Raw genomic sequence first — 21,914 nt, 5'->3', positions numbered from 1 at the left:
GGCTGTGCCAGCTCACCCTGCGCCTCGCGTCTGGGCTGTGACTCAGGCCCCGGCAGTCCCGCACACATGTTTATTCATGAGTTTTCACATCAACACACACGGGCGCAGGGAGCCCAGGAGCACAGGCAGCCAGAGGCCTCCGGCAAGGCTCGGCGCTTTAATGAGTTTTCCTGATGCAATGAAAGTGTCAACGCGGTGACGAGGACAGCGCAGGCCCCGTCCTGGTCTCGGCGCGGCTGTCTGCGCGGGGCGGCGGGCGGCGGGCGGCCGGCTCACTCCTTGAACTTCCACTCCTGGCGGCACATGGGGCAGTGCTGCTGCACCTGCTGCGCGTTCAGCCACTTGAGGATGCAGTGCATGTGGAAGCAGTGCGAGCACTGGCCCCACACCAGGGGGCAGTCGTCGCCCGGCACCTTGCCTGCACGGGGACAGGGGAGGGCGCGCGGGTCAGAGCGGGTCACAGCGGGTCAGAGCGCGCGCGCGACGAGCCAGGGGGCCCGGAGGCGTGCAGGTGGCCAGGGGCTCAGGGGAGACGCTTCAGGAGTGTTGTGGCTGATTCTGCCACTGGGCCACCCCAAGCGAAGGCCTGCAGCGACCAGCTCGGGCCTGGTCCACAGCCCGGCACAGACGCCCTGCAGCTCGGCCGCCGGACCTGAGACGCCGGGGCTGCGACGTCGCCGTGTCCAGGCGGCCGCTCAGAAGGCGCACATCTGTGCAGGCACCGTCCCTCCCTCTTGATCAAGAACAAAGACTGGGCCTGGGGCCTGGAAGTTTCTTCCCCTGGGTGGCAGGGACCCAGTCCGGTACACAGGAGGGGGCTGGGGACACTGGAGTTTATGTCCAGCCTGTCGCGGGCTGGAGCCTGGAGCTATCGTCCACGTTTTTTTCGGTTCTAGCCTGACAGGGTCCCACCTCCAAGGCCACTCCACTCCGGAAATGCGACCTCCACACAGAGGCCTGGTGCAGACAGCACACCCTACTCTGCCTGAGAATGAGACACTGTGCCAGCCAGCTGTGCCAGCAGTGACCTCCCCCAGGCCCCTGAACAGGGTCCCCAGGGACCTCAAGGAGGACCTGAAGCTCGCTGCCCCGCCCTCTCTGGGGGAGCCTTGCGCCCACGCCACTGCCTTGGGGGCCTCCACCTCCATGCAATGCTGGCTGGAGCCAGGGTCGCTGCCGCACAAACACGAGGGACCACACGGGCGAGCCGGGGCCTGGTGCACGGGAGACATCGCGTCCGGACAGCAGCTCTATTTACAACGCACGTCCTCAGTGCTCGGGACGGACAGTGCCTTTGGCCTGTGACCACAGGGCCAGTGCTGGTCATCTGCGGTCCTGATCCTGACTCTGGACACTGGAAGTGGGGACGAGCTAAGGAAACACTGCCGCGGCCGAGTTCCGAGCCCTCTTCGTGACCGCTCCACACCGCTCGAGGGCCCGAGACCCCGGCCTGTGCCCTCGCCCAGCCTCAGCCGCGGCCGAGCTCCGAGCCCTCTTCGTGACCGCTCCACACCCCTCGAGGGCCCGAGACCCCGGCCTGTGCCCTCGCCCAGCCTCAGCCGCGGCCGAGCTCCGAGCCCTCTTCGTGACCGCTCCACACCGCTCGAGGGCCTGAGACCCCGGCCTGTGCCCTCGCCCAGCCTCAGCACCCCGCAGCCTGCACGTCACCCCGCCACACGGTCAGGCCGCCAGGGTGGGTGCCAGGTCAGGGACAAACAAGGGCTTCAGAGTCTGCTGAGGACATGCAGCTTCCTCCCTGCCCCTGACCTCATGGTATCCATCCCACCAAGTTGGGGGACGGGGTGGCCGTGGCCCTACCTTCACTTGTTTGGGGCAGTGTTTCTCAATCTTTTAAAATATCCTTTCTGTGACAAAAATGTCACTCCCTTCCTGAAGCTTTTATGACAAAACGACCAGTAAACTACATACTTGTCAAACACAAAATGATGTTGTCCACTCCTCCTCAGGCTATGGGGGAGGGGTGAGCAGGCCCCATGCCGGGAGCCAGGTGGTACCACTCAGGGTCTGGGTTAGCCCCCGATGCAACCCTAGTGCCTCCCTAACCTCAGAAGAGCCTGCTCCGGATCGCCCTACAAACACTAGAGTCCCTTACAAACAGGCGTGCCGCACTTACCACCGACCAGGCCATCAGGGCACCAGGCCACCAGTGCGGAGCTAGACTGGAGGAAGGGGCCTGCCCAGGGCATGTGACGAGCACAAGGCCTGCTGGTGTCTGGATGAAAGTCCTCGGTCAAAACACCTCTCAACAGACTGACACCCCGGCCCTTTGGGGCAGGGCGACTTTGTGACAGCCGCAGCTGCCCCTGGTTTTCCGCAGGAGTCTATCTCACGAGAGGAACCAGTGCCACTGAGTCCGCACACAAGGCACCTCAGGCTTGTCTGACCCTGCACGTCACAAGCCAGGTGCTCACTCTCATGTTAACACCCAGCAGGTCCGAAGATCAGACTCCGGGCCCTTACTTTCTACAGCTGGCAGCCCTGCTTCAATGACACCTAGGCAGGTGGCACAGGCGAAGATGGCCGGCCACAAGCACAGCTGGACCAGCATCTGCAAGGCCCTGCACACAGGTCGCTTGCCTGCCCCGCCTGAAGGCTCAGCCACAAAAGTGCCTTTGCAGTAGCGATCGTGTTGCTTAGAAAGTTGCAAGAATTTGCTCCTTCTGGATCCCGCTTAGGAAAGATGACTTACAATAGATGACACAAAACCAGGCTTTGTAGGTACTGTTCTCATCAAGCACAGCCGATCCAGGGCTGCCTGAGTAAGTCCCGCCCACTTGATTGAATCAAATTGGATTGGATTCATTCCTCGGTGAAGAGACTTCCTTTCAGCCAAGGCGGATAGAAAGTTTAAGCTCAGAATAAAATAACATTTGCTCTAAAATTCAATGATTTGCATTTCACTGCAAGAAACAAAGCCCCGTTATGATTCTGGGCACTCGTCTGGCCCCACGAAATAGGCGCAGTCATTTACAGGGCCGCGAGCAGCTCTCCTCAGCAGTCCCCAAGCCCCGCTTTCCTCCCGGGGCCGCCCCCGCCCGTTAGGTGAAGCCCTGACCGTGGTTCTGCTTTACGTTCACTTGGGTCTGACTAAAAACTCAGTTCGCTGGTGCAGAAATCTGCTTTTTGACCTAAATGTAATCACACGTTTCTACTACCAAGGACAAAAAAAATGGCAAGAGACATCACAAAGAAGAAATCTGCATTCTGCAGGACAACACCATGTCGAGCTTCCTAAAGGAGTCAGATGTCTGGAAAAGGCCTGATCTGTACTAAACAGCTAAGGAGCAGAGACACCAAATGCGACACCCTGGTTCAGACCACCCAGGAACAAGACATTTGGGGACAACTGCAGAAATGAGAACAAAGACTAAGAATGGGCAGTGACACTAAGGAATTATCTTCATGTTGTCTGATGTGACAACAGTGGAGTTACATTTAGAGATGCCAGTGAAGTGAGTGGACTGGGGTGTCATGTTTATCCATTACTTTAAAACACTTCCTCAAAACCCTCAAGCACACATGGAACGTTAGTCACTGTTACTCTATGTGCCGTGACGGGGTGGGGAGGGGGGAAGAGCATCCTTATAATATTGTATTTTTTGTTTGAAATTTTTCAACAAGTTTTATACATCTTTTTGTTCCACGTGTTCCCCAGTCCAGTGTGATCACCATAAAAGGGTGCACTAGTTTTCCTTACAAAACTTTTGATGTGGTATTTATACAAATACGGCCCCAGCAGCTTGCCTTTTCTCTCCCAACTTATCTTGAGGAACGGAAAACCAAAACCCAGGGGCTTTGTGCGGCTATTTCTGGGGAGACGCGAGGGCAGGGCGAGTAGCAGAGCTCCAGGGAGTGAGCACAGGGAGACACTCACAGTCCGGGCAGCAGCCATTGAAAGCCATCCGGCAGATGCCGCAGTTCTCGTCGTTGGCCACCCAGAGCCAAGTAGCCACGCCGTTCCAGCACTTGATCTTCACCTTCATGGCGGTAAAGCCTGCGGGCGAGGGAAGAGATCGCCTGCTGCCTTTAGTTGCAGAGCTTCAGTATTTAGGCACCAAACAAGGGATGCTACTCGAGGCAAGGGGCCCTCTGAGGAACCTCTTTAGCCGCCGAGAGGGGAAAGGGTGCCTGGGGCAGGGGCCACGATCGCTCCAGAGGCTCGCCTCGCACTCAGGGCATCTGCCAAGAAAGCCAAAGGTGCGCTGGCTTTCGCTGATAACTGCAAGAACATGCCATACAGCACTTCTTGGAGGACGTGACTAATTCGGGGGTGACACACAAAGATTCAAACCCCGCTTGTCACTACTTCGCCCAGAAAACCGCCACCCAGCCGGGGTCGCCCGAGAGGAGGGGCGGGAAGGGCGTGCAGCCCTGCCCCCCCCAACGGCCCCGCCCTGCCCCGCCCCTGATCCCTCGCACCCAGGCGGATTTATTCGCGCGCAGCCTCGCCCGCCTTCAGTTGGCAGCGCCGGCGCCCGCGCGGGAAGGTACAAAAACGACCGAGGCCGCAGCCCGGCGATCAGCTGCGGCGCCCGCCCAGACCCGCGCCCTAGCGCGCACGCGCCGCCCCGCCCCCCCGCCTGCAGCCAATCGGCGGCTGCTCCGAGGACGCGGCACCGGAAGGCCTTGTGCGGCGCCGGAAGTGACGCCTCAGCGTGCTGACGCGCGGGCTCGAGCCGAGGCCGATTCCGCGCCCGCCATGGCCGACAAAATGGACATGTCTCTGGACGACATCATTAAGCTGAACCGGAGCCAGCGAGGAGGCCGCGGCGGGGGTCGGGGCCGTGGCCGGGCCGGCTCCCAGGGCGGTCGCGGCGGCGGACCGCAGGCCGCCGCACGAGTGAGCCGGGGCGGCGGGTCCATGCGGAACCGGCCGGCCCTCGCCCGCGGCGCGGCGGGCGGCGGCGGCAGGAACCGGCCGGCACCGTACAGCAGGGTGAGTGCGAAGGCCAGCGGCCAGCTGCGGCAGGGGCGTGGGCCGGCGGGGCGGCGCGCGGCGGAGAAGGCGGTGGCCCAGGCCAGTGGGCGCGGGAACCGGCCTGGGAGAAGAGGTCGCGCGCCGGCCCGGCCCGGGACACGGAGACTCTCTTGGCCTTTGTCTTGGCCGGACGCCGAACCTCGTGGCGGCAGTGGCCGAGGGGACGTTGGTCGAGGCCGCATCCTCACCGGCGGCGGGAAGTTAGCTGGAGGGAACGGACAAGTTGCGGGACGTGGGCCCCTGCGCGGGCGGGAAGCGGAGGGCTTCAGGCCCTCTCCGCACTTTCCTCCGGCCCGCAATGCTGAGGGTCCTGCCGTGGCCGTGAGGGCGACGAGAGCCCTGGAACCGGACTCACGGGCGCGTTTCTGTTGCGTTTTTCCCCTCTTCAGCCAAAACAACTTCCTGACAAGTGGCAACATGACCTTTTCGACAGCGGCTTTGGGGGTGGTGCCGGCGTGGAGACGGGTGGGAAGCTGCTGGTGTCCAACCTGGATTTTGGAGTGTCTGACGCAGATATTCAGGTAAGGGAGAGGAACCTCTTGGTGAGCAGTTCGCCCCGCAGAGCTGATCGCGTTGCTTGGGATGCGGGCCTGAACCCCCTATCGCTTTAGAGCAGTGAGTCTTCCCAGGCATTCAAGGACTAGCCGCTGTCCCCTGTAAGGGGCTGCTGGAGCGCAAAGCGGAGGGCAAGCTAGGGTCGAACATGCACAAGTAGGTCCGTTTGTGCTGAAAGGCAGGCCCCAGCTTAGTCTGAGGAGCCTGCTGCTTCTTACTGGAACTGCTCGTAGGTGACAGTTCTCTGCCAGCGCGTCCAGCTTCTAACGGGGAGAGTCTGGCCAGACGTGAGTGGTTCCTGCCTTACCGATAGAGTTTGTCCGCCTTATCACGGGCCCGTTCTCACAGCCTGCGGGGAGAAGGCCCTTCCGTGCAGGGCCGACAGCGCAGGAGCAGGACGCGGCCTTCGGCTCTGTGTGCCTCGAGCCCTGTGTCTCTTCTGTGTCCTTTCACTTACCGCCATCCTCTGGGTTTCGTCAGTAGCCTGATTCGCAAACCCACCTTTGGTCGAAGCATCTTTTTTACCTTTTATTTTTGTTTTTACTTTTTGATCGGACCCCAAAGACAATTTAACCTGTTTTCCGGTTAAGTGACGACATTTTGGGGGTCAGTTCTGGAGATGGCCGGGTCAGGGTGCTGGGCCGTCCTGGGTTCAGGTTCCCAGAGCCCAGCTGTGGGAGGACAGAGCGAGGCCGGTGAGCACTCACAGTGTCTCAACACTTTTTTTAAGGTGGTTTCTGGCATCCACTGGAAACCGCTTTTGGCGAACTCCACTTCCCGCTGTGTGCCTGCGGCCGGAGTAGCCCCACACTCTGGGTTCCCTCTCCAACTCCCAGCCTGCCTGAGGTCAGGGCAGTTCCCATGGCAGCGCTTGACTTCAGACTTTGCGGCAGGCTTGAGTAGGAGGAGAGGGAAAGGTGAGCCAGAACCCGCCCTGGGGGAGGGGCTGGGTCAGGGCTTCCTGATCAGTGGGCCCTCTGAGCTGGTCCGCCTGTCGGATGGCGTCCCTTGTTCTGTGATCTTGGCCGTGGCTGTTTGTTGGCACAGTCCTTGGGTGCGTTGTGAACTTTCCTCTGTTGAAGAAGGTAGCGACCTCAGCTCTTGCCTTTCACTGGTGGGCTTCGGGATTCTTTACCTGCATCGTGGTCCAGATGTCAGGTCCCCGGGTTGGCAGGAGCCCGCAGGTTCAGCTGCTCCTGGGAGTCGCTCTCCCACCTGCCTCTTCCTCTCCCCCATTTCCCGCTTCCCCTGCCCTGCCCCCCACACTTATGTCTGCCTCCCAGAGAAATGCCTTCAAAGTAGCTCACGCTGCCGGGGGACTGCCCCTGGGCCACCAGACAGGAGAGAGCTTTACTTACAGTTGCTCTTTCCGACACGCAGGAGCTCTTCGCTGAGTTTGGGACGCTGAAGAAGGCCGCTGTGCACTACGACCGCTCCGGCCGCAGCCTGGGGACCGCTGACGTGCACTTTGAGCGGAAGGCAGACGCCCTAAAAGCCATGAAACAGTACAACGGTGTCCCTTTGGATGGTGCGTTCGGGTCGGACCCAGGAAGACCGAGGGCCATACCTAGTTGGAGGAGTTGGGGCTAGCACCTGTCCACGCAGGAACACGGCTTCCTCTCTGGCCGAGGACACTTTGCATTCGCCCCTTTGTGTCTCTCTTCCATTCTGCCACCTCTCATGCTGCCCCACACACCTGGACCAACCTCTTGTGAACCCCCATCCAGCAAGCTCCACCCTCCCCTCCTTCAGCTCCTTCCGGAAGATTCACTTCTGTGAAGCCTTCTCAGAACCGCCATAGCACACCTGAGTGCGGGGCTGAGTCGTAAAGACGAAGGTACCGGTTCTTCTCCCGTCAGGTGACCCACACCTTTGCACCCACGAGCACCGGGACGTCTGACCAGACACCCACCCGAGCCAACCGAAGGCGCGAGGAGGCGTCGCTGGGTTGTCGCTGGCACTGCCTCGTTCTCCAGGCCGCGTCCCGTTGGGAGCAGGGGAGACACTCAGCGCCCTCTCCATGCTTGCCGTGCCCGGCCCCCGCGCCCCGGGCAGGCGTCGGAGCTCTAACGACAGCGGGCCCTCTTGTGTTCTTTGCCACAGGCCGCCCCATGAACATTCAGCTTGTCACATCACAGATCGACACACAGCGGAGACCGGCACAGAGGTGAGCCCTGGGGCCTCTGGGACAGGGTTGGCCTCGGCGCGGTCTCGTCCTCGCCTTCCCATGTGTGTGAACGAGTCCCCTGTTCCTCGCCAGTGTCAACAGAGGCGGCATGACTAGAAACCGCGGTTCTGGAGGGTTCGGCGGCGGCACTCGGAGAGGCGCCCGTGGCGGCAGCCGGGGCAGAGGCAGAGGCACCGGCAGGAGTTCAAAGCAGCAGCTCTCCGCAGAGGAGCTGGACGCCCAGCTGGACGCGTACAACGCCAGAGTAAGTCCCGACGGGGCCGGGGCGCTGGCTGGCGGCGGCGGCGGCGGCGCGGCCTCCTTTTGAGTGAGACCCTCTCTGTGTTTCAGATGGACACCAGCTAAGCAGCCCCGGCGAGGAGCGGGGTCCCCGCGTGCCACCCGTGCTCCTGGGCGGGAGGGGGCGGCAGGCTGTGGCTGCCCATGATGGATTTGTTTCTCTTACGTTTTAAAATAGGATTTAAAACTCATGTAAAGGTTTTTTTTTTTTTTTTTTTCTTTCTTTTTTCTTTTTTTTTTTTTTTTTTTTAATTCTGAAACAGACCTGTTTTGTACCGAGTTATTTTTGGGATAAATTTTACTGGTTGCTGTTGTGGAAAAGGTGGCGTTTCCACCTTTCCCATAATAAAATAGAAATGTGTGTAGAACTGGAACGGTTCGATTCGTCCTGCTGGTGGAGTTCTTACGTGGGTCAGAACTCTGGTGTCGACCTGGGCCCCTGGGCGGGAGGCAGGGACCCGGGACTGATGGGGAGTGGCGGCTGCCTCCACTCTGCCGCCGTGACTCCTCCCCTCTGACCGGGCGGTGGGAGGACGGGGCGGTCCCTCTGCCTGCCCCACGGCGGGGAGCAGGGGACCCGTGTTGCCGCCAGCTTCCAGGTGGCCAGGGCGGGCCGTCCCTTCCCCCTGTGCTGCCCCCAGCGCCCTGACTCTGCAGCGTGGTCCCCTCGTGACCCCCGCATGCGCCCGGGCTCCTGCCGCCAGAGGGGCAGTGTGGGGCGTCCTCTCCTCACTCGCCGCCCATCCGCTGAGGTGGCTGATGGGAGCTGTGGCAGAGCCTCACGTGACCTGCAGGGAGCAGGAGGGGCGGGTAGACCATGTTCCCAGCCGGGCCACTCCCTGGGACAACAGGCTGGGGCAGTTCAGGCCAGATCTTGGAGGGGGCAGGGCGACGGCCCCTCTCCGGAGTCTCTGGCCTCCCCAGTGCCCTCTGGGGGGGCAGTCCTGTGGGCCACTCAGTGAGCCCAGCGCCAGGCTCCTATTCGGGGCCTCGCAGGCACCTGTGGGGGTGCCGGGGCAGGAGGGCAGCCTCTGCCCCTTTACCAACTGCTGTAGGGCTGCTCAGGAGGTGGCGACAGCCTCCTGAGCACAGGGACTGGGAGCCAGCACTGCCGAGCTCCAGTCCACCCAGCCGTCCTGCGGGACCGGGGAGGGCTGTCGGCAGTGGGTAGGTAGTGGTGCCTGGGCCTTGCCCTCCCAGGAGGCGGTCCCGCAGCCTGTACTCTCACTACAGAGCCAGGCACTGGAGGGCAAGATAAATAAGATGGCCTGTCTCGGCCCCCGGAGGAGCCCTGTCCAGCAGGGGAAGGGACCGTCAGATGCCTGGCTTTAGCTGCTATGGCCTGAGGGATGGAAGTGACAGAGGTCAGATCGTCCAGGCTGGTACCTGAGGAGGTGGCCTTGGGCTGAGTGGGCACAGGCCAGGTTGGGGGATGTGGGGGTTGTCTGGCTCCCTGCGGTCCAGAAGCTAAGGAGCACCCTGGGGAGGGTGAGGTCAGCCCGGGCTGGAGACCTCGAATGCTGGGCTGGCAGCTGCTGGGGTGGGGAGCCGGGGGGAGGCCACTCGGGGGTTGGAGGCAGCGACGGCCAGGACTCGGGGGTTGGGGAGGGCTCCCCGGGCAGCACGAGGAGGGGCCGAGGGGGCCAGGTGCAAGGGTGTTGTTTGTTGAGGGTCCCAGGAAGAAAGGGGGAGAGGCCGGTCACCCACGGAGCTGGGTGCAGGAGGCCACTGGGCGTCTTGGGCCGGAGTCGCGCGAGAGTTGCTTTGAGCTGGACAGCTGGTTGGGCAGCTGTGGGCAGGCGGTGGGGCCCGGGCTGGTGGGAGGGGTGGGTGACGTCACTGGGGGTGCAGTGAGGGGAATGGCTAAGAAACCGAGATTTGGTCAGCAAGCCCAGTGGGTTGGGCAGAGCCAGGTGTCCCCTGGGCTCCTGAGCGGGGGGGCTCCAGCTCACAGCCTCAGTGTCCTGGTTTGTGAAATGGGGACGACAGCCGTTTGCCTCTTGGACTGGTGGACCATGTGGTGAACACATGGCGACGCTTTTGAGGGAAGCCGCGGGTGGGAGCTGTCACGTGCGCTCAGAGGACCCATGGCCAGCGACGCCAGGCGGCCGGGCCCCTCCAGGGCGGCGCCGGGCTTCCCCTGTGATGGCCAGCACCCTCTTCGTCCGCAGAGTCGCCTGAGTGAGGGAGAGGGCGAGAGGGCCCTCGCTGGTCTCGCATGTCCTCTCCAGCCTTCGCGCCCGCTCCGAGCCGCAGGGCGCCCCTCCATCACCGCGGCGGGCCGGGCTCCGCACCGACTCAGAGCAGGCTCGCGACTCGCTCAGCTTCCGTCGGTCATCAGGGTGCTCGAAAGTGCTGCAGGGGAAGCAGCTCCCGGGAGGAGGGGCGGTGCCCGCTGTGACCTCCTGGCCCCTGTGCACAGGACAGTCGGCCCGGCGTGTGCCCCGGCTTCGGGTGGGTTGAGCAATGATGCGTGTTTCTGAGCCATCTGGAATAAGAAGGAACAGCCCCCTCTTTGCAGATGGGGTGAAACGCACCGCGAGTTCACGTGCGGTGGCTGCACCCCGCAGACACCCCATATAGTCCTGCGACACTGCTCGGCGACGGCTGCTTCCCCGGGGAGCTGCCAGTCTGACAGAACGGACGTGGAATTGTCACGCCACACCACGACTGCAGCAGAGATGAGTCACGCGTGGGAGGTGGGCTCAGCGCCTCTGTCACTGGCTGCAGCGGGCATTCGCAGAGGGCCCGGGCCCCCGTCCCGCACTCCCGGGTGTCCTGTCTAGGTGGCGTGTGCCCCCCGAGAGCGTAGTGAGGTGGTCTTTGCATCCGAGGCTATTGACTCCTCTGGCAAACGTGAACGTGAATGCCCGCTCCATGCCAGCCACCACCTACAGGGGCCAGGGAAACAGCCCCAGACAAAGCGAGATCCCCGCCCTCATGGAACACGGGCTGCGGGAAGGCGGGCACGAGAGAGTCCCCGTGGAGGGGGGCGGGGAAGGCGTGAGCCTGCGGGAATTCGGGGTGGGGGGGGGCTGTACTGGCAGCGAGAGCAGCAAGTGCGGAGGTCCTGGGGCGAGCCAGGCTGCCTCGCGGCTGGGCGGAGGGACAGGTGACACGGGAGCCTGTGGGCCGCGGGCGGAGGTGCAGCCTGGCCTGGGGCCGTGCTGCCGAGCTGGCATCGGGGGTCCCAGGTGTGTGACCCATAGACGGGGGCCAAGTGGCAACAACGATGGAGCGGGCCTTCACGGTGTCCCAGTGGTGAAGTGCTCGTTTAAGAAAACCGGGGTTTAAATTGAAAGGCAGCACGTCCCGTCAGCACAAAAAGCCGATATCGTGCCTCCCCAGCACCGTGCACTACGGGCTTTTTAAAATGAGAGCTTTACTGAGATGCAATTGACATACCATAAAGTTTCCCAATTTGTATACAAATCAGTGATTTTTGTGTGTGCACAGCCACACGTCCGCCACCATCTACCAATTCCGGAACCTTCTCATCGCCCCAAAAAGAAACCCGCCCCTGCCCTAGCAGGCACCAGGCTACTTTATGCCTCTGAATTTGCCTATTCTGGACCTGTCGCGTGGATGGAGCTGTACAGTACCTGACCTTTCGTGCCTGGCTTCCTTGAGTTAGCGCAGCTCTTTTAAAGTTTACCCATTTTATAGCACAAATCGGTCTTTTTTCTTGCCCAATATTTGACAGTGGACACTTCGCATTCTGTTTGTCTGTTCATCAGTTGATGGACATTTGGGTTGTTTCCACTTCTTGGCTATTAAAATAATGCTGCTGTGAGCATTATTTGCACGTTTGTATGTGAACCTACGTTCTCAGTTCCCCCAAAGTGGAGCAGGGTCACTGGGTCACAGGGCAACTGCACGTTTAACTCCGAGGCATCTCCACACCGTCCCCACGGTGGCCGCCCCATCGCACGTTCCCCCCGGGGGGCACGATGTCCTGGGGTCCCCACGTCCTCTCCTCGCCGCTTGTCACCTGTCCGTATTTGGAGAGAACCATATCTTGTCTCTCTTCACATTGCCTTGCATTATGTAACCTTCGTAGAAAGAAGCAAAATTTTAAGATCTCCCTGAAATTGATGTAACTAGCATCTTCCCTTATTTCTGTTAAGGTCAGCCTATTTATGCTTAACTGCAGATATCAAGTGTCATTTTGTCATCTCGATGTTCAGATTTATAGAAGTGAGACTAGGCTGCAGAGTTGTGTGTTCCTGACCCAGCTCTCCAGCTGTTAACCTCTTATCATTCTGGTTTTTTTTTTTTTTTTTCATTTTTTTCCTGAATGGATTGAGAGTAATTTCAGCATGAGGCCACTTGCCCCTAAATCTTTCCGTGCGTATTTCTTTAAAAGCAAAGACACCCTCATACACACTCAGACGTCAACATTGACGCAATGCCGTCGCCCAAACCGCAGACCCATTCAAGTTCAGCCAGTCGTCCTGGCCACCACACTGTGATGTCGACAGTGCAGGTGTCCCCCTGAGCTCGCTCCAGAACTGCCACCTCTGCCCCCGAGGGAAATACGGACTCGGGTACAGCGCTGGGTGCGGTATGTCTGTGTGGAGCTGCGGGTCCCGAAGTGGCCAAGCCCCCCCCTTCCCTCCCCCGCTTTGGCGAGCCCGGCGTGACCCGTGCTGGACCCGGGCCCATCCTCGCGGTTCGTGCTCCACCGCGGCCTCCCCACGGAGCCCACTGCTTTCCTTTTTCTTTTTTTGTGATTGGCACATATTAGTCATTGTGGAATTGTATACGGTTGTGTCATTTTCAGAAGTATTTGTATGATTTACATTAATTAGCTATTATTATTACTGCATCACCCTGGGATCAGCCGACTGATGGGGTGAAATCAGCAATAGGTAATACATCGTTATAGATTTTTAATGTAAAAATAAAACCGTAAGAGGACTAGGAGATAATCTCATTCATTTGAACTACGTCAACTTGTCCGTAAGCATTTAGCCTAAGCTAGGACAGAGTTAATTTTTATATCATCCATGCAGGTTGCAGAAACAAATTATAAAATGTTTTAGTGCATTAATTAGTTGTAAATTAATATCTACATATAAAAATTAATGTGAGCATATGAGTTTTTTAAATGTTCAAATCCATCCTAAACAAGCCATTCAAGTTAGCATTAATTAGATTTAAGAGCCGTAATCTTTGTTTTTGTCCTTGTTGAGTTTTCATAATGATACTTAAGATGGTCTAATGTTCACCTCTGGACTAATTCATTCTAAAAATCAGCAAAGAAAAGGAAAGAATTAAACAATGAATCTTTTATTTTCCATACAAACTGCATTTGAAGGGATTAAGTCCCCGATGACAAGGTTTGTTTGTCCTTTTAAAGCATTCCAGCTAAGAAATGCCGATGTATTAGAAAATCACCATTTTGCGATGTCCCATAAAATGACGCCTGTTGGGGATGACCCCCTGGAGGAAGGGACGATGGGATTTGGTGGCGGTGGGGCAGTCAGCTGTCTGGAGCCCAGGACTCTCTGGAAATCAACCTGGGGCTTGTCCGGCCTGAGACGCAGAGAGACAGAGGTGCCCGTCACGCCACATCGCGAGGTAGAGGCAGGCGACTCCAGCAGTGCCAGGGGAAATACTCAGCCACAGGTGCCCCGGTTCGCTCCGCACCTGAGTCCACAGGCACAGGGCAGTGACCGTGGTACGGTACACGGAGACTTGGTCTTTGTCCCCGGTTCCTGGCCCAGGGCTCGTGCAGCCCCTTTCGTTTCTCGTGACAAGTCTCTTTCTATCATCCTGAGTGTGTGGTAAGGAGGTGACTCTGGATGGGCAGCTGGGTAGTGTCAGGATGACCGCTGGTCCCCAGAAAGGGGGCGTCATTAGAGGATTGGCAGCCTCAGCCCCATCCCTGGCCCCTGGGGAGAGGAGAGCACCGTGGACGGTTAATCCCCAATGGCCGATGATGTTGAGCCTTTAATGGAGCCTCCATAAAAGCCCCTAAACAATGGAGACCGAAGGGGTTCCAGGTCATTGACACGAGGTACCGGGGGCGGTGGAGAGGGCATTGAGGCTCTGGGCCCCTGCCCCCAGCAACCTTGCTTTTCCTAAGTTCTGTCCTTTATAATAAACCGGTGATCATGGTAAAGAGCTTTACTGAGTTTTGTGAGTTGTTTTAGCAAATTTTCGAACCTGGGAGGCTGATTGCGGGAACCCTCAAATTTGTAGTCTGTGGGCAAAATGCGGGCAGCCGGGGCGGCCACCGTGGCTGGCACCCCAAGTCGCAGCCGTCCTGTGGGCGGTGCTCCGGCACAAGGCTGGCTGAGCTCTGACTGCCAGCTGACCTTCACTTGGCTGCGAGACAGCCATCGGCCGTGACTCCCGGCCCGCCACTGAGTTCGCTGGGCCCACGGGACAGGAGGGAGCCCGGCTCCCGCGCTGAGCCTCTGCATTCGGAATGTTTGTGCCCTGGCAACAGACGATGCGACAGGTGGGACAAGGGTACCGTGACTCTCGTTTACAAAAGAAAAAAAAAAAAAGAATCCTTTTTTAAAAAAATAAATACATACTGCAACACTTATGGTGGAGCTGACATCCAGTGTTTGCTTCCAACTGGCCGCGTGTGTGAGAGGGGGCAGACGAATGGGATCGGCCACCAGCCTGAAAGCCCTGAAGACGAGTGATAAGCCGCGGGGGCTCAGGACGCTGTTCTTTCTCCTTTGGTGCACGCGGCAGCCCGCCTCCTGGGACGCTCGTCCTGTGGTCCCCTCCAACACTGGACCAGTCTAGGCCTGTGTGGCCAGTACAGAAGTGACACCGCTGAGATCACGTGGTAAGGGACGCCGCGGCTTTGTCTTGAATGCTGGCAGTTTCCCTTCTCTGCCCTCCCTGTCCCTCTGTCCACCTGTCCCTGTCCGAGGCCTCACTTGGAGGAAGCCAGCCGCCCTGCTGCGATCAGCCCTGTGGAGAGGCTGGGAGCTGTGGGCAGCAGGGAGCTGAATCCTCCGGCCACCAGCCCGTGAGGAACCGAGGCCGCGCACATGCGTGAGCTCCCGAGGCCAGCAGAGCCTGGAGACCACGACCTGGCTGACGGCTCGCCCACGGCCTCGTGAGGGCCGCGGAGCCAGAACCGCGGACCACGTCGCCAAGCTGCTTCCTGACCCTCGGAAACCGTGGGAAATAATAAATGTTGGTGGTTTTAAGCTGCTAAACCCAGGGTGTGTTTTTACACAGCCATAGATTACTAAGAATGCATATGTTTGAAATTTTCCACCACAGAGTCTGGGTTTTTTAAGGCACTTGTTATGTGAAGCAGATTTGTCCTCAAGCAGCGACTCAGATGGCAGTACAGCGGGATGGTCCCTTGTGACGTGCCGGGTTTACGAGGATGGGAAGCCTCAGAAGCAGCACGCCGAACACCGGTTAGGATGCCCTGCTTCCGGCCAACTAAACTTTCTGCACGTAAAGCTGACAGTGCAACTCTTACAGAAAACTTGCAAATATTTCTCAAAAATGGAGATATTGCAAAAGATGTTGAGGTCAGTATTTGGCATTGTTTGTTGCCTCAAATGCTCCCCCATGCACAGTGCAGGTGTGTGTGTATGAGAGAGAGAGAGAGAGAGAGACAGAGAGAGAGAGAGAGACAGAGAGACAGAGAGACAGAGAGACTCCTGTCAGCCTGGGTTCCCTGTCAGTCAGTATAGTCCAGACCGGACCCTGCCTTCATGGAGTCTACGTATTGTGAAAGGAGGCATGAGTCCATCGTCACGTTATTAAAATTCTACAAATACCGGAGGTGGAGGTGGGCATGCACACCCCCAGGATCTGCCGTGGAGCATTGAGGGGTCTGGACCCCTCAGGGAGGAGTCCGGACAGCAGGTTGGGCACTGTGGGCTCGGCCAGGCGGGCCCCCTCTGCTGACACAGGATGGTTTCCTCTGGTGTGTGGGGGAATGTCTGACACCTGCGAACAGCTGGCACAAATAAACGGAGACACCGGGGTCTGTGGAGACGAGCCGACTGAAGCAACTGTGTCGCCTATGCCAGCGGCTTCCAAAGTCACCAGAGACGGAGTCTCCCTGAAGTGCTCAGACGACTTAGGAGGCCGAGCCTGTTCAGTCTGGGAGGGGAAAGTCCTGGCACAGGACAGTGGCCGCCGACCAGGCTCTGGCAGGGCAGTGCTGGGGCCCGTCTTGCCACAGCAGGGGACAGCAGGGCAGAGGGCCACGCGCACATCCTTGGACCAGCTACTAAGCGAGAGATGAGTGAAGAAAACAGGACGAATTCAGCGTAGCAGATTTAAACAGGAGTCTGGTGACGCCTACGAAACTGGTTCGGTCTGCATGGGCTGAGCCGTGAAGTTTCATTTAGGTAGCCTGAGAATTTGAACTTTTGAACTTCCCAGCTGTGCAGATGCCTGGGGATCTATATATAAACCCTCCGGCGGGCGCCGAAAGCCTGTTCGTGTGTCCGGGCCGCCAGACCGCTGGACGACTGCCGCCTCGGCCCAGCGCGGCTGCGAACGCAGCGCTGCTTCTTCCCGAGAACGTGCTTTAGAACATAAGAACTCCCGGCTTTTCTTCCTTCGTCTGAGCACTCTGGGTGTTGCCTCCTTGTGTTTAGTTGCGAGTCACTCTTTGCCATTTATTTCGAACCAAAGAAATGACTCTGTGCTAGATTGACAAACGCTACCAGAACCCCCGGCCCGCCTCGGCCTGGTACAGGGCTGACCCTCGGGGAGTCCTGAGTGGTCGGTGCTGACTCCCAGGAGGGTGGGGCGGCGGCGAGCGGGTGGTGACCGGGCAAGCACATGGCCACACGGCTGCGAAAGCAAGACCGGCTGAGCCCCCACGTGGGCGACGCGCCTGCAAAGTAAAAGGCCCTGTGCGTTACAGACGGCGGCGAAACGCATGACTGTGAGGGGCGCCCGCAGGCCATGACACTGCCCAGTGCCCTGCCGTGGGGACGCCCAGGGGCAGAGAAGGCCCGCAGCAAAGAGCAGAGGGCACAAAACCCCCCAAACCCACGGGAAACCCGCGAAACGCGCGCACGAGGCCGGCCCCGCAAGATGGCGGCGGCGCGCTCCCGGCGGACCCCGCGCGCCCGCGCATGCGCCGTCCGCCGACCCGCCCGCCTCGAGCGGAAGTCGCTTGACCCCGGAAGTGGCCGTCCGGGCGCGCGCGGGCGGGGCGCCGACGTTCGTCATTTCGTGCGGGAGGGAGCGCGAGCGCGGCGCGGTCGAGCCTCCGGTGAGTGCCAGGGGCGGCTGCGAAGGCGGAGAGGGCGGCGGGGCGGGGGCCGCGCCTTCGTACGCCCCGCCCGCTGGGGGGTCTGCGAGGGGCGGGAGAGGGAGCGGCGGTGACAGCGGGAGGCGGCCCGGGCGCAGGGCGGGTCCCCCGGCGCAGGGCGGGTCCCCGGGCGCCGGGGTGGTCCACGTGCGGGCGGGGGGCGCGGGCTGGGGCAGGCCTCCTTTGTGGCCGCGCCGGTGCCCCTCGGGCCCACCTTCCCAGCCGGTGCGCGCGGAAAGGGACCAGGCCTGACGCCCTTACCCCGAGGAAGTCGCGCCCGTCTTCTGGACATCCCCGAGCTCCCCACCCCACTTAACCCCACCCCGCGCCCGGCCCAGATTGCGGGCGGCGAAAGTGCGGGCGGCGGCTTCGCTCTTGGAGGATCCTGTCGCCTGCGGTCGCACTGAGTGGCATTAGGGTGTGAGTCTTCTACAGGAATTCCAGGGGAAGCGGCGGGAGGCCTGGAAGAGCCGGCGGCCCCACCCTGCCTGCGGTGGACGGCCCGCTTTAGGTGCCCAGCGGCCCTTTGTGAGACCTGGTACTTGGGCACGTCCCGGCTGCCAGGCTGAATCCGGAGAAAAGGCGTTGTTTACCTTCCCGTGGCACCCTGAGTTCTGGGGTCGGCTGGGCCCTGACCCACCTTCCACAGGCGTGGGCGGACCCGAGCGGGCTTCGGAGAACCCATCCGGGGCCCTGGAGGGTGCGATGGGGAACCGTGGCCGGAGCCGCGCTGGTCCTGCTGGACAGCGCTGCTGCAGACTCTTCTGGACCAGGGTCCGGAAGGAGGGTCCTGAGAGCGCCAAGAGGCTGCCCCAGGCCCTCGCTCTAGGTCACCTGCCGTCACAACAGGAAGAAACGTGGGCAGACAGGGTTCCTGTGCCCTTTTGAGACTCCTGTGGGACTCAGGTTGGCCCCTTTATCTGAGTTCCAGGAGAGCCTTGAATTTGCAGGGTGAGGTAGAACTGACCTGGGTCATGCGTGGAGTGGACGCCTTGCGTCCCTGCTGGGCTGTGGCCCGAGGCGTCCCTGATCGGGGAGCAGCTCCCTGAGCCAACAGCAGGGGCCCCTGGGGCTGGGGACCTGGGCGGCTCAGGATGAGCAGCAAAACTTGAGGCAGCTTCTGGCTGGGGTTGCCATGCCTCTCTGGGGGGCAGGAGGTGTGCCCAGTCTCCTGGGGTGCAGGCTGCAGGTCCCATGGGTCCTCAGACTGTCTCAGCAGGTCCCAGAGGTGAGCAGGGCAAAAGTGAGTGTGGCTCCCCTGGGCCTCAGGAGCCTGCATCTGGGCCATAAGCTGATGCCTGGCTACAGCTCCTGCAGCCGCCCTCCTGCTCCTGAAGGCACGCTCCCCCTCAGGTGCGGATGCGCGGCCTGGCCACCTGCAGAGGCCTCTCAACACAGCCCGTGGGAGGGGGAGACACCGGGTCCCTCTAGGCCACCATAGTCCGTCTCACCCACAGGTGCGGCAGACCCAGCTAGAGGCAGCATGGCCGAGCAGGAGCCCACTGCTGAGCAGCTGGCACAGATTGCAGCGGACAACGAGGAGGACGAGCACTCGGTGGGCTACAGGCCCCCGGCCCAGAAGAGCATCCAGGAGATCCAGGAGCTGGACAAGGATGATGAGAGTCTGCGCAAGTACAAGGAGGCCCTGCTGGGCCGTGTGGCTGTGGCCGCTGGTGAGTGGGTGGCACAGAGCAACACCTGTTCCTCTTCTGGCTCCTGCTGCTGGCCGCAGGCTGTGTGCTTGAGGTGGGATGCCGAGGGGGTGGAGCTCTGACCTGCTGTCACTCCACAGACCCCAACGTCCCCAACGTTGTTGTGACCCGCTTGACCCTGGTGTGCAGCACCGCCCCGGGCCCCCTGGAGTTGGATCTGTCTGGTGAGTGGTACCTCTGAGGCTGCCCCTAAAAATAGTTCTCTGGAGAGCAGGCGCCCTCACGTGGGGAGCACAGGAAGTGCAGTCCAGTGGCTTTGGAAGGTTCTGGCTCAGGCTTAGGAGAAGTGGGTCGGGCTGCCAGGGGTCGTGTGGGCCAGGGTCTGGGGAGTAGAAGGGGCAGTCACAGATGGGGGTGCTGAGGTGAGCAGCTTCCTGTGGTTGAGCTTCCTAGTGCAATGTCTTCCCGAACCCAGGGGACCTGGAGAGCTTCAAGAAGCAGTCGTTTGTGCTGAAAGAGGGTGTGGAGTATCGGATAAAGATCTCTTTCCGGGTAAGTGGGGGCCCCAGGATGCGCCAGGTGGGGCCAGGGCGGAAGAGCCTGGCTGAGCCCTGCTGGGGGTCTGTCCTCACAGGTGAACCGAGAGATCGTGTCTGGCATGAAGTACATCCAGCACACGTTCCGGAAAGGCGTCAGGAGTGAGTGACGGGGCGCCAGGGTCCGCGACGGGGCGGGAGGTGGCGGTGGGTGCGCCCTCGGCCAGCTCCGCCTGCTGACCCCCGCCTCCCGCACTGCAGTTGACAAGACCGACTACATGGTGGGGAGCTACGGGCCGCGCGCTGAGGAGTATGAGTTCCTGACGCCCATGGAGGAGGCGCCCAAGGGCATGCTGGCTCGCGGCAGCTACAACATCAAGTCCCGCTTCACAGACGACGACAAAACTGATCACCTGTCCTGGGAGTGGAACCTCACCATCAAGAAGGAGTGGAAGGACTGAGCGTGGGCCTGGAGGCAGGCGGGGTGATGGCGGGGTGCGCCCCCCTCCCCCCACCCCCATACCAAAGTGCTGACAGGGCACCTGCCCACGCTGCGGTCTCTCCCCCTGGTCCGCCTCCCGGCCAGCCCGGCCCCCCTTGACCCTCCCCAGCCTGCAGCCCCCAGCCTCCTGGGTGGTCTCGTGTCACTGCTGCTTCATCCTGTGCTGTGAGGGGAGGAAGGCCGCAGCCCAGGCCTCCCCCTCCCCGTCTGTCCCTCCACGTCCCCCCACCTGTCCTGACCCCACCCGGGACCCTGGCTTTCCGAGGCAGTGGGGCATTGGATGGGGTCTCGTGGTTTCAGCTGCCCCGGCTCCCACCGTCTCCCCCTGTGGGGTGGGGGTGGGGTGCATGACGCAGGGCCTTGTGGGGACCAGTCGTCCTCCAGCTGCCACTCCTCCCTGGTCGGCTTACCCGTCGTTGTCAGTAACCATCTAACCATGATGCCTTAACATGCAGAACGTGTGCGTGGGGCCATCGCTAACCTCTGACCCCTGTGTCTGCATGAGCATGTGGTCTCCCCCCAGTCCCTTCCCCGCTGCAGTCCCGGTCACCCAGGGAGGTGTAGGACGTGCTGCTGCTGTTCCCCGGCATGCCAGGTCCTGGCCAGCCCCTTCCCCGTGTCCCTACCCTAGCCAGGGCTGTGGGGACAGCTCCAGGCGCTTAGGGAAAGCCAAATTGCCAAAACTCAAGTCGCCTCCAGTCTCATCTGGGAGGCTGGGTGTCCTCGTGCCTCTGCCTTCTTTGTCCCAGTGGGCAGCACCCAGACCCAGAACCCACAGCCCCGACAGACAGCCCTCGGTGGACAAAGCCAGCAGCCGAGCCTTACTTGTCCCACCTGGGCCCACCGGCCTGGAGTGGCATGCCTGGCCTGTCAGTATTTATTGCCTCCATATGTGCCGTCCTCTGGGCCCGCTGGCCTGCCACCTCTGCCCCCAGGCTCGGTGCCACCATCCCTGGCAGGCCCTCCCCAGACCCAGCCAGGACACCCGTGGGACCAAGCATGCACAGTCGGAGCTGTCCCCTGTGCCACCCCTCCCCTCGCCGGTCAGGCCCGGGCTGGAACACAGGAACCCGTCCCTGCTTCTCCTTTTCAGACCAGGAAATAAACTGCCCCAGAGGAGCCAGGGTGTCTGCTGCTTGTGTCCCAGGGGGAGAGGGTGGGGCCGGCTCTGCCGCTCCCAGGGGCCCGGTGTGGTCCCCAGGGCCCTCGGCTGTGGACAGCTGTGAGCGGAGAGTGTAGGGAGCCCCAGCATGGCCACAGGCTGCCTTGTGCGTGGTGCAGGCCCGGGACCTCCTGAATGGCCTGCGGGGCCCCGGGGACAGGGTGCAGTCCTGTCTCCAACTCTTTGGAGTGCGCCCCCTGGTGTTGGGCGCTCGAGTCGCCTGGGCCTGGTCACAGCCCAGATTGAGGAAACACCCCAACCCCAAAGAAGGGGAACCTCGCTGAAGCTTTCTGAGCTCCGCCATAGCACGCATGGGGACCAAAGGGATGACTGGGTCTGGGGTCCCAGGGACCGCGACCCCAAGCTGCGGGTCTGCAGGGCGTGTGGGCAAGCCCGTGGCTGGGGTGTGAGGGTGCAGGGGAAGGGGGCCTTGGGCCGGGAAAGGCAGGCCAAACCCCAGCATCCCGTAGGGCCTGGCAGGGCCAGGGGTCCGAGGTGGAGCAGGCGAGGTCACGCGGTGGGAGGCAGCGTCCCTAGCTGTGTGGGGGCGCAAAAGGGGCCAGGGGCACCGGATGGATGGTCCTTCTGACCAGCAGGGTCTCTGCAAGACCTCAGGGTGGCGAGTACAGTGCTGCCTTCTCTCTGAGCATCACCCCTAAGGGTGCCCAGTACCTGACGCCCTCTCCCCAGCCACAGGATGGGTGATAAAGCGACAGATAAGTTCCAGAAATGCCCCTTCTTGACCCATGCAGGTTTTGAAACCTGCCCTCTTTCTG

At 60.9% G+C, this 21,914-nt stretch overlaps 3 protein-coding genes across 4 annotated transcripts; 2 read left to right on the top strand and 1 right to left on the bottom strand.

The window, feature by feature from the left end:
* Nucleotides 1-138: 138 nt before the first annotated feature.
* Nucleotides 139-4,574, bottom strand: ANAPC11 (anaphase promoting complex subunit 11). The gene is made up of 3 exons (XM_016163852.2): nucleotides 4,441-4,574; nucleotides 3,896-4,015; nucleotides 139-418 (listed from the first exon to the last, which is right to left on the bottom strand). Exons 2-3 carry the CDS (start codon nucleotides 4,002-4,004, stop codon nucleotides 273-275), a joined length of 255 nt encoding a protein of 84 aa, XP_016019338.1. The 5' UTR covers nucleotides 4,005-4,015; nucleotides 4,441-4,574; the 3' UTR covers nucleotides 139-272.
* A 28-nt stretch (nucleotides 4,575-4,602) lies between these two features.
* On the top strand, nucleotides 4,603-8,399 carry ALYREF (Aly/REF export factor). Its single transcript, XM_016163883.2, has 6 exons — nucleotides 4,603-4,957; nucleotides 5,389-5,520; nucleotides 6,935-7,082; nucleotides 7,658-7,721; nucleotides 7,815-7,986; nucleotides 8,073-8,399. The coding sequence occupies exons 1-6, from the start codon at nucleotides 4,721-4,723 to the stop codon at nucleotides 8,085-8,087; spliced, it is 768 nt and encodes a 255-aa protein (XP_016019369.1). The 5' UTR covers nucleotides 4,603-4,720; the 3' UTR covers nucleotides 8,088-8,399.
* Nucleotides 8,400-17,130: 8,731 nt separating this feature from the next.
* On the top strand, nucleotides 17,131-21,095 carry ARHGDIA (Rho GDP dissociation inhibitor alpha). 2 transcript variants are annotated; one of them, XM_016163870.2, is made up of 6 exons: nucleotides 17,131-17,247; nucleotides 18,744-18,959; nucleotides 19,079-19,162; nucleotides 19,414-19,490; nucleotides 19,573-19,636; nucleotides 19,736-21,095. In XM_016163870.2, the coding sequence occupies exons 2-6, from the start codon at nucleotides 18,770-18,772 to the stop codon at nucleotides 19,933-19,935; spliced, it is 615 nt and encodes a 204-aa protein (XP_016019356.1). In that variant the 5' UTR covers nucleotides 17,131-17,247; nucleotides 18,744-18,769; the 3' UTR covers nucleotides 19,936-21,095. The 2 variants fall into 2 exon arrangements, with proteins under 2 accessions (XP_016019356.1, XP_016019357.1); XM_016163871.2 differs by lacking the exon at nucleotides 17,131-17,247 and adding an exon at nucleotides 17,467-17,704.
* Nucleotides 21,096-21,914: the final 819 nt, after the last annotated feature.

This window comes from Rousettus aegyptiacus, unplaced genomic scaffold (genome assembly GCF_014176215.1).
Source record: "Rousettus aegyptiacus isolate mRouAeg1 unplaced genomic scaffold, mRouAeg1.p scaffold_m13_p_6, whole genome shotgun sequence".
In the NCBI taxonomy this organism is placed as follows: domain Eukaryota; kingdom Metazoa; phylum Chordata; class Mammalia; order Chiroptera; family Pteropodidae; genus Rousettus; species Rousettus aegyptiacus.
This window is presented reverse-complemented; position numbering and strand designations above follow the sequence as displayed.

Bases quoted from the DNA above. Each gene is read 5' to 3' on its own strand.
- ANAPC11 (XM_016163852.2), bottom strand. From the start codon at position 4,004: ATGAAGGTGAAGATCAAGTGCTGGAACGGCGTGGCTACTTGGCTCTGG. The intron at 419-3,895 runs GTGAGTGTCTCC...GTCCCCGTGCAG, and splicing joins CAATGGCTGCTGCCCGGACT to GCAAGGTGCCGGGCGACGAC.
- ALYREF (XM_016163883.2), top strand. From the start codon at position 4,721: ATGGCCGACAAAATGGACATGTCTCTGGACGACATCATTAAGCTGAAC. The intron at 4,958-5,388 runs GTGAGTGCGAAG...TCCCCTCTTCAG, and splicing joins GGCCGGCACCGTACAGCAGG to CCAAAACAACTTCCTGACAA. The intron at 7,722-7,814 runs GTGAGCCCTGGG...GTTCCTCGCCAG, and splicing joins CAGCGGAGACCGGCACAGAG to TGTCAACAGAGGCGGCATGA.
- ARHGDIA (XM_016163870.2), top strand. From the start codon at position 18,770: ATGGCCGAGCAGGAGCCCACTGCTGAGCAGCTGGCACAGATTGCAGCG. The intron at 18,960-19,078 runs GTGAGTGGGTGG...GTCACTCCACAG, and splicing joins CCGTGTGGCTGTGGCCGCTG to ACCCCAACGTCCCCAACGTT. The intron at 19,491-19,572 runs GTAAGTGGGGGC...CTGTCCTCACAG, and splicing joins GGATAAAGATCTCTTTCCGG to GTGAACCGAGAGATCGTGTC.